This window comes from Palaemon carinicauda, chromosome 7 (genome assembly GCF_036898095.1).
Source record: "Palaemon carinicauda isolate YSFRI2023 chromosome 7, ASM3689809v2, whole genome shotgun sequence".
Taxonomy (NCBI): Eukaryota; Metazoa; Arthropoda; class Malacostraca; order Decapoda; family Palaemonidae; genus Palaemon; species Palaemon carinicauda.
Window position 1 is genome coordinate 19,408,186 of NC_090731.1, and position 9,634 is coordinate 19,417,819.

General features: G+C 31.3%; 1 protein-coding gene across 1 annotated transcript; it reads right to left on the minus strand.

Annotated features, from left to right (window-relative positions):
• Nucleotides 1-347: 347 nt before the first annotated feature.
• Nucleotides 348-2,562, minus strand: LOC137643512 (uncharacterized). The gene has a single exon (XM_068376271.1). It carries the CDS (start codon nucleotides 2,375-2,377, stop codon nucleotides 1,025-1,027), a length of 1,353 nt encoding a protein of 450 aa, XP_068232372.1. The 5' UTR covers nucleotides 2,378-2,562; the 3' UTR covers nucleotides 348-1,024.
• Between the last annotated feature and the right edge of the window lie 7,072 nt (nucleotides 2,563-9,634).

A 9,634-nucleotide genomic window follows, 5' to 3' on the forward strand; every position in this document is an offset into this window, starting at 1 on the left:
TATAGTTAATATCATAAAGTTGACGCAATCTTGTTTGTAATAAGTTCAGCAATCCATACTTTTCTTGAGAAAATTTTTTACATAATTTGACAAAGAATGTTTTACATTGTGATTTTGCCCAGTCCCACCATAAGAGTATGTTATCAAATGTACCCTTTTTCTGCTTTATAAACTGCCATACATGTAAAAAATTTTCTTCAATTTCATCAGAATCTAAAACTTTAACATTCAACTTCCAATACCCTGTGCCAATTTTTTGTGTGTTTATGTTTAATTTCAAACAACCATACTATGATCTGAAAAACTTATTGGAATGGTGTCTACAGATGTTATATTATCAAATAATTTTACCGTATAAATCCTGTCTATTCTGGATCCATAGTTTTCCCGTATATAAGTGTATTCTAATATCCTGTTAGTGAATTTGTAATTATCTCTCAGAGCAAGGTTTTTCACGAGAGTACTCATAGACTTAGACAGTAAAGCTTTGTTATTATTACTGCAATCTCTTGTGCATGTTATACAGTTGAAATCACCTCCAAAAATAAGATAATCAATATTATGTCGCAGGTAATACAATATTTCATTCCTGAAAAAGTCTTCCCTTTCAGCAAATTTACTGGCACCAGATGGAGCATACACATTTATAATAGGTATAATGCAGTTATTGTAACATACCCTTACACCAACAATTCTACCATTAGTATCCATCTCCTTGGTTAAAAGTTTAACATTTGTTTTATTATTTATACAAATCATTGTACCTCCTTTTAAATTGATTGATGGATTGAACACTATACACATAAAATTAGTGAGATAACTCAACCCTGAAATATCTTTTACGTTATGTTCTTGAATCAACAGAATATCAATTTTATAGTACATGATAAGGGACACAACTTTCATTTGTTTAATTACCTCATTTAAGCCATTAATATTTAAAGTGGCAACAGAAAGAGCCATTACAACAACGAACACTGAAACAATTACTTTTTCTTTTTCTTTGACAACCTATCTTTTCCATTCATTTTTCTTCCTTCCTTTTTTCTTTATTGGATTTTCCTCTAATTAACTTTAATTTACCTACAGTATCTAAATCTATGTTCCACTGGCCTTTTGGCATCACGTCTGAGCCTTTATCATAATTTTTCAAATCGTCTTCAATATCACTGACTTTATTTACCTCTATATCCATGTCACGTTCTTCAGTAGCACCATCCACTGATTCATCATCCCTATGCACTGAAACCGCTATATTGATTTCCTTAAGATTTCCCGGTTCTTCATTTACATCATCTTCAACGGGAAAGAGACTTTCAACTGTGTAAGGAATACGAGGTTCATCTTGTGATGGAAGCCCCTTATCCTCAGTTATTTCGGTAACTTGAGAAGCTCCTTCAGGTGCACTTTTTATTGCAAAGATGTCACTATCACTGTCGGTATCTGTTAAATTATCACCATTACCTGGAACATGACCCGCCAGGTCACATGATCGACCTTCTATTTCGACTGAGTGTTGATGAACAGCAACATCATCAACATTCTTGGATGAGGGAATGGTCACTAGTTGTTCTCCTACTGCTTCGCATAAGTCGCCTATCTGGTCCTCTCCGTGGTTGCTGGATTCTTCTTTATCATTTTCAATACTCTTTCCATCACATGGTTGCTCCACATTTGCTTCATTACTTGTTGCCAGTTGAACATCAGGAGTACCATCTTCTTCCGATATCCGACCCTTATCAGAATCCTTGCCGGGCATTGCTGGGAAATCATTCAAATTAAAAATATTTAACTTAGGCTCACTATCCATATTACAGTTAACTGCCATATGAGAGTCTCTTCCGCACTTGTAACACGTCTTTTTCTGACCATTATATAAAAACACAACATTATAACCACAAATATTTATGGAGGATGGGATATTTTTCTTTATTTCCATTTTCACAGTGCGTGTTCCATTTTCTAGACCATTTGCTCTCCCATGAGAAAAGGTATTATGTCTGAGATGAAGAACTTTCCCATACTGTTCGAGGACACTAATTAAAAGGGAGTCTTCTATATCAAAGTGTGCATAACGTATTGATACATAGGTATATACACTACTCAAATTTACTACTAGGGCCTTTTCACCATTACCGAAATGAATCACTTTGTCTTCGTACTCTCGTATAAAGACATCAAAAACCTTCTCCTCAATAAATTTCACAGCCACTCTGTTATTTGGTATGTTCTGAAACCCTCGTATGTCTTTTTCACTTATTTTTAACTTATTAAATATGACATCACATGCCGACTCATAATTAGGGGAACACGAAAATTTTAAACCAACTGTAGTCTTTGGTTTAAGTCTCGCAGCCATTGGAAAGTTGTTGGCCATCGTAGCTGGTAGAAAACGCTCCGTTTTCTATGATGACGTCATATCGCCTCAGGCGACATGAAACCTCCGGCTTGGCGATTCCTTGGAGGTGTATCGAGGCAAACTACGTCTAATAATATAAACTATGACACAAAATAGTTCACTTGAACACTAATTAGTTCACTGGCATCTTACTCACAAGTTGTAGTCCAAATTCATAAGAAAACCCTCGGAAAACCGACTCAAAATCACAAAATGAGCAGAGCGTTCCAAATAGCGTTTGTAAACAAACCATTTCCTAATTAACTGATCTATCATTGTTGATCCGTCTGATAATTGCGCTGCGCAAAATCAGAAATTTTATTCATAATAGGATGAGTGATGCATTTCATTATCAAATGATGGATACAATTACTTACTGAATTATAACATGTCATTTTAATGTAGAGATTCGGCTGATTAAAAATTCTAATTTGCATATAAATAAGCAGACCAATAAAAGACATACTTGCGCATAGTAGGCGAGATTTTATTCATAATTAGTGTCACAGTTATTATTAGGTAATTTGTATATATTTAAAGGTTAAAAGGCCGCTCATGAATAGCAGGGGCAAGGGACAGTGACATTGCCTTATCGAGTAGGACAATGCCCTAGAGACTGAACATATATACATATGATCATCGCCCAAGCCCCCTCTCCAAGTTACAATATAAAAACCGTTAAAAAATTTGAAGATAAAATTTGAAGGGTAAACTGGTATATATGATAAATCTTAAGTTAAAACATATTAGGCTTAGAAAACTGTTAGTCTTAATTTCACCGATATTTGGAATGAGTTTACAACAAAAATTCAACATCATCAGCATGTTCCTGGTAAAATCATTAAGTAGGCCTACCAGTATCTCATTATAGCCCATGTGTATTAATTGTAATTAGTCACATGAAAATCGTCTAAAAATAACATTTTGTCGTTGCTACAATCTGCTGTCAGATACAAGGAAATCGAAATTTAAGGGTTTTTCTCGAGAAAAAAAAAGGTCTCTGTGGGAGGCTGGGCCCCCACACCTGACCATCAGTACCCTTTTAGACTTTAACCCTAACCCCCCCCCCCCCAAGAAAAAACCCTCCTACATGTAACAAGACACACTCTATAGAGAAACTGATATCACTCTTTTCAGGTTATGATTAACTAACAACCTATATGCTGCTGACATGAATATATTTGGGCTAAATTTGGGTTCCAGCTCTGCTTTTAGTATATTGGAATGTGCTTGGTATGTTTTTCATATACACACTATCTGTATTTTACATATAATTACCATAAACTTAGAGCCTCAAAATCAGAGGAAAAATAGTGTTATTGCAATAATGTATTTTTAATGCATTAATTGAAAAAAAATATCATGAATATATTATTTAATAATCACACACTTCTCCAAATTTGAATAGAATCCGAGTCTTTCTACTTCTTGTCAAAAGATGGCAGCATATATACCTTGTTTCATTCATGTGAATAATTCTATCTAATTGAAAAAGGATGAAAGATTGATACTTATGGAGAAATATTTGTGGTAGGCATAAATTATATTGAATTTTAATCAGGTAAAATATTTTTGACGATTTTCAAACAAAAATTACGTCATGGAAGGTTCCAGAATGCAAGGATTTAAAGAGCTCTACACAATGTTTTTTTTCATGATCAATAGATGGCCTTAACAGTAAAGTACTGAATAACTAATTATCCCCATCATCCAATTATCACTATTTCTATTACTTCATTTCTGTTGCTTTTTGTCCACAATATTGCTACAAAGGATACTCACCTGAACTTGATGTTCTTTTTTGTGTATCCACAACTTAATTCTAGGAAATTACAAATTTCACAATAAATGTCAGAGAAATATTTCTTCAGCAAACAATCGTTAGTTCAATTATATTTGGGGGTCAGGGGGTCACCAGATTGTGCCATATGTATTGGAATCAGTGAGACAATTAAGTAATTACACAGTTTTTTCATTTAATTTTCGATTACCTTTTTTTGAAACCAAACGATGATTAATATCTTTCATGGTATGACATATATTGTTAGCAAAAACTATGTAGAATAACAATATTGTTACATACCGAAAAGCATAATAACACACACCCCCCTCTAGCTCCTCCCCATACATCGTAACAAATTTTACTTTTACGTCAATAGATGGCATCAGAGGTACCTTGTCCCAAACTAATAGAGTGAATTCATTGAGGACCACGCGGGTCAAAAATGTGTGGTAAGAAGATAAAGGCTAGAGAATTGGTAGTTTGAAAATTGTCCAACGATCGTTTCCTTATTATAAATGGATATTTTTATCAGGAAATGGTGTGAATTTTTCATATGCTATCGGAAGCAACCTGAATTTACTTACAAAAGTGTTTATTATTACCTTTATTCGTCTGAACACATGGATAGTAAATTATGTCCCTGTATAAGTGACCAAAAGTAACAATCATCAACATAGTTGAAGATGGTGGGAGGAGTTTGGGACAGCGCTGCCAAATGGAATTTTCTTGAATGGAGAATATCATTATTCATTGCAGATTCAAATAATTTCGGGAGTAGTATTTATACGCCAGAAAGTGCATTACTGTGTTGTAATATGATGACATCATAATAAACGTAATCAACATAGAAAAATCGAATAAAAAAAAAAAAGAAAAATGTCACATTTTTGTGTCTTCGCCAACACCTGACTGGTTTAAATCATCGGCTGGCGAATTTGTGTTTGTTAATAAGAGCGTTCCAGAGTGTAAACTAGTTATGAAATAAACCTTATCATCATTTCATTTGTAAAAGTTTGCATGTCACTAAAGCTGTTTTTTTGGTTCAATATAGGTTGATTTTGTCCCTTACAAGTAACGGCTAAGGTCTTCCTAAATGAATAATAAGGCAATTGTGAAAAAAAAGCTTATTTTGAAAGAGTGTAGAGAGAGAGAGAGAGAGAGAGAGAGAGAGAGAGAGAGAGAGATGCTGTAGATGAATCAGAGACTGAATATACCTATAACAAGAAGAGCCAATGTTCATTTATACAGGTGAGGTGTGTGGTTGCATTAACCTATCAAAGCTATATGATAATTATATATGTCAACTTTTATTATTACTCGTACAAATATTGATTGTGATATTTTTAAGGAATTCGATGCTGGGCATAGAGTTGAATATGATGGTTTGGATGGACGGAAATGTAAGCATAGATGCTTAAAATGTCTCCGGAATTAATGAGAGAATATCAATAAAGTTTTGCTCAATAGACAAGTATTTTTCAAGGGAAGGTTTTCTTCTGTAACGATATCAAAGTCTCTTTATATCATTGCCAATAAATCATATTTTTTTCTTTTTTTTCATTCCTTTTTTCTTTTATTTTTTTTTACATTCTTGATCAGATGGAAAGGTTAACAAAACTGATACGGTGTTGGACGTTAAGAAAGGTTAATCGAAAGTTTTCCAAAAAATTAAAAAGTTTTTTCAAATAAGCTACAGATACCCTATGGTCAGTAGAAATGGGAATAAAATTTTGGCTGGTCTAAACAGTAAAAAGTTTTTTCTTAATTTTAGCAGTCATTGGGTCGAGTTCTTAGCCGATCAGAAGTATTTATCATTAAAGAAAAATTCCTTAAACGTTTGAGATCCCAAGGCAGAGCGAATTCATATTGAGGGATATTTGTAAACTTTTTGAAAAGTTTAAATAAATATGGAATTATGGTATTTTATTATATATTTGAAAAAAAAAAAAAACGTAAATATTAAGCATATATTTACCCCAGCAGCTTAGTTATCTCTTAGGGATTATTCTGAAAATCTCTCTCTCTCTCTCTCTCTCTCTCTCTCTGTATATATATATATATATATATATATATTATACATATATAATATATATATATATGATGTATTATAGCCACGAAAGGCTATAATACATTTAATATTCATCACGCGTCAGCTTTCGTGATTCCTACAAACAAACACACACACACACATATATATATATATATATACATATGTATGTATATATGTATATATATATATATATATATATATCGGAAAATGAGATCATTAATATAGATTCCACCTTTTTTTCGCAGGATGAGGAGAGATTCAATGTCTGTATAATTTTAATTCAGAAAAATTAGGTCACATCCAAAATCTCGACAATACGTGACTTTTTATGATTTATATGCATAGATATTAGGATGACATTTTTGTTTTTATCAATGACAGCAGCATATCCAATAAAAGGACACATTTCAAGGGAAATGATCTGGCGGTAGTTTAATCTTATGCAATTAGAACTGGGATTTTGTTCTTAGTGTGCAAATGGAAAAAAAAACATTGGATACATTATTAGACTCTAGTTAATTCATTGCATTATATATGTGCTGATTAAATCATACAAGAGCGTAATGTAATACGTTACTGGATTCTAGTCAATTCCTTTCTATAAATATGTGCTGATTAAGTCATACAGGAGCCTAATGTGATATGGTACTGGACTCTAGTTAGTTCATTGAATTATATATGTGCTGATTAAATCATATAAGGCCCAGATTCAGTTATTTTTTTTTTTCTTTTTCTCATTAGAGGAATTTTCCTGATGATTAAATGAAGCGCTGATATATACAATGTATTTATGAGCTGTTGATAAAATATATATTCGAGATTTTTTTTTTCTTTAAAAGGTTATATATGAACATAGTTAACTTTTCATATTTAGGGTATTTGTTAGTGATATATTTTTATTGAAATAAATCAATTATCTTTTTTTAATGTATTGTTAGCAAGTATATACTTTTGGTTATTATTAAGGACAGTCTCATATTACATCAAAAAAGACATAAAGATATAAGATATTTGAGAAAAAAATATCTATATCAACAGATCAAATAAATAATATATGTTTTGTCGTCATTAGCAAGTAAACCAAGCAGGCGAATTTTTCCTCCTATTTTAATGTTTTTGAAATATTTCATTTCAATATTCATTTCTTCTTATATCGTTTATTTATTTCCTTACTTCCTTTCCTAACTGGGCTATTTGTCCCTATTGGAGCCCTTGGGCTCATAGCATCTTGCTTTTCAAACTAGCGTTGTAGTTTAGCAAGTAATAATAATAATAATATAATAATAATAATAATAATAATAATAATAATAATAATAATAATAATAATAATAATAATAATAATAATAATAATAAGATAATCTATTGCATCGTTTTGGTTCCCCAAGAAACAATATTATCTACGAATTATTTATCAGCTACACTTTCTCAAAGTCCGTCCCCAGAATACATATGCAACTGTTATGTTCATTACAAATGTCAAACAGCTGAATTAGTCTTCCACGAATCCCTTTTCGAAACATATCCAGCTTAGACAAACAACGTCATAGAATTTAGCTACGAATTCTCTAATTCACATAATACTGGCGAGGTCACAGGAGTCGCCACACAATATTGTTGGGTAACTTCATCATCCTTATTTTTTACAGTTTATATTTCGACATTTATATCTTTCTTGTGTATTAAAGAGTAGTTTGATAACTTAAAAAGTATAAATTTGCAGCAAATGTATATATATTGAATAGGCTGACATAATTTGTTTTATAATTTGTTTAAGAGATATTTGTTTTGGTGTTGTTACCGGTTTTGAAACATTTTATTCTATTGTTCATTATTTCTTTATTTCCTTTCTTCACTTGACAATTTTCCCTGTTGGACCACTTGGACTTATAGCATGTGGTTTTTACAACTAGGGTTTTAGCTTAGCATCCAATGATAATGACAATAATAACAACAACAGCATCGTAATGTCTGGAGTCAATTTTGTGTCACGTAGTCGTCAAATGATAAAGATATATTGGACAGGCCATACTTATAGCTGCGATAGAGACCATGCCATGAAGTCTTTAACTGGAACTCATAGTACGCCGCTAAGAAAATAAAAGACAAAAGGGTTTGCTTTTAAATATTGAGAAAACATAATGTATTTTCTGGGAACAAGACAATATTTGAATCAAATTAATCCCATTAAAATATATTGGACGGATTTAATTTATAGCCACTATAGAGAGCATGGCATGAAGTGTCTAACTCAATCTCATAGCACGTCAATAAGAAAATTCAGAAAATACAGGACAAAAAGGTTTGTTGTTGAATACTGAGAAAACACAATGTGTATTATGGAAACAAGAAAATATCTAAATAAATTAATCAGGTTGACAGGAATAGAATAGTAAAGGATATTTACTTCCAGATAACGATCACAGACTATAAAGGATATGAAAGAAATTTCATATCATGAAAGGAGGAACCCGTTTTGAAATTCCAATTTCACACGGGATCCGATGAAGCAGTATTTCTCATAAGACAAAAAAAAAAAAAAAAAAAAAAAAAAAATGCCTTTTTGTCACCTTTTATTTATGTCAAAGACAACGGGCTAGGAAATGAGATTTCCTCCTCATTACGCAAAGGAATATTACAAAATATTCGTAATTTAATGGTCGCTAACTTTTCCTTGTGGTCGAGGTTTCCTTCTAATAGTATTTCTGGATCTGAATTACTCAGATATTATTATTATTATTATTATTATTATTATTATTATTATTATTATAAGAAGACTTATGTCAGGCTGTTCAACATAAAAGTATTTGCTGCAAGTTTTAGCTTTTGAACTTTAAAATCTGATAGTAATAAAAAACATTTCCATCATTTCAAAACTTGGAAAGAACTTTTTTTGGGGGAAACACATTTAAAATGAGAATATATGATATTATAAAAAGGAAATATAGTACCCAGAAGGATTTTTTTAAAAGAAAATTAATGAGAAAACTCAGTTTGTTAACTTTATTAAAATTTCCAAAATGTTTCCAAAGACCAAGTAATGAAAAATGAAATAACATTATTCTCAGAACACTTCAACTTCCCAAACGGACTTTTGGCTTCTGTTAACTTTTCTGCAGTTACTGTTCATTGAGATTTTTTGAAGATCTAAAGAATATTTTTTTTTTTTTTTTGCACACGGATTTTTTCTAATGATGTGGCTTGAGATAATTTGAGAGTATTGTCAAAATAATGTATACATAAATTATATGGCGGTATATATATATATATATATATACTCTGTCATATGATATATGTATACATATCTATGGATAAATACGTATATATATATATATATATATACATATATATATATATATATATATACACACACACACACATATATATATATATATATATAATATGT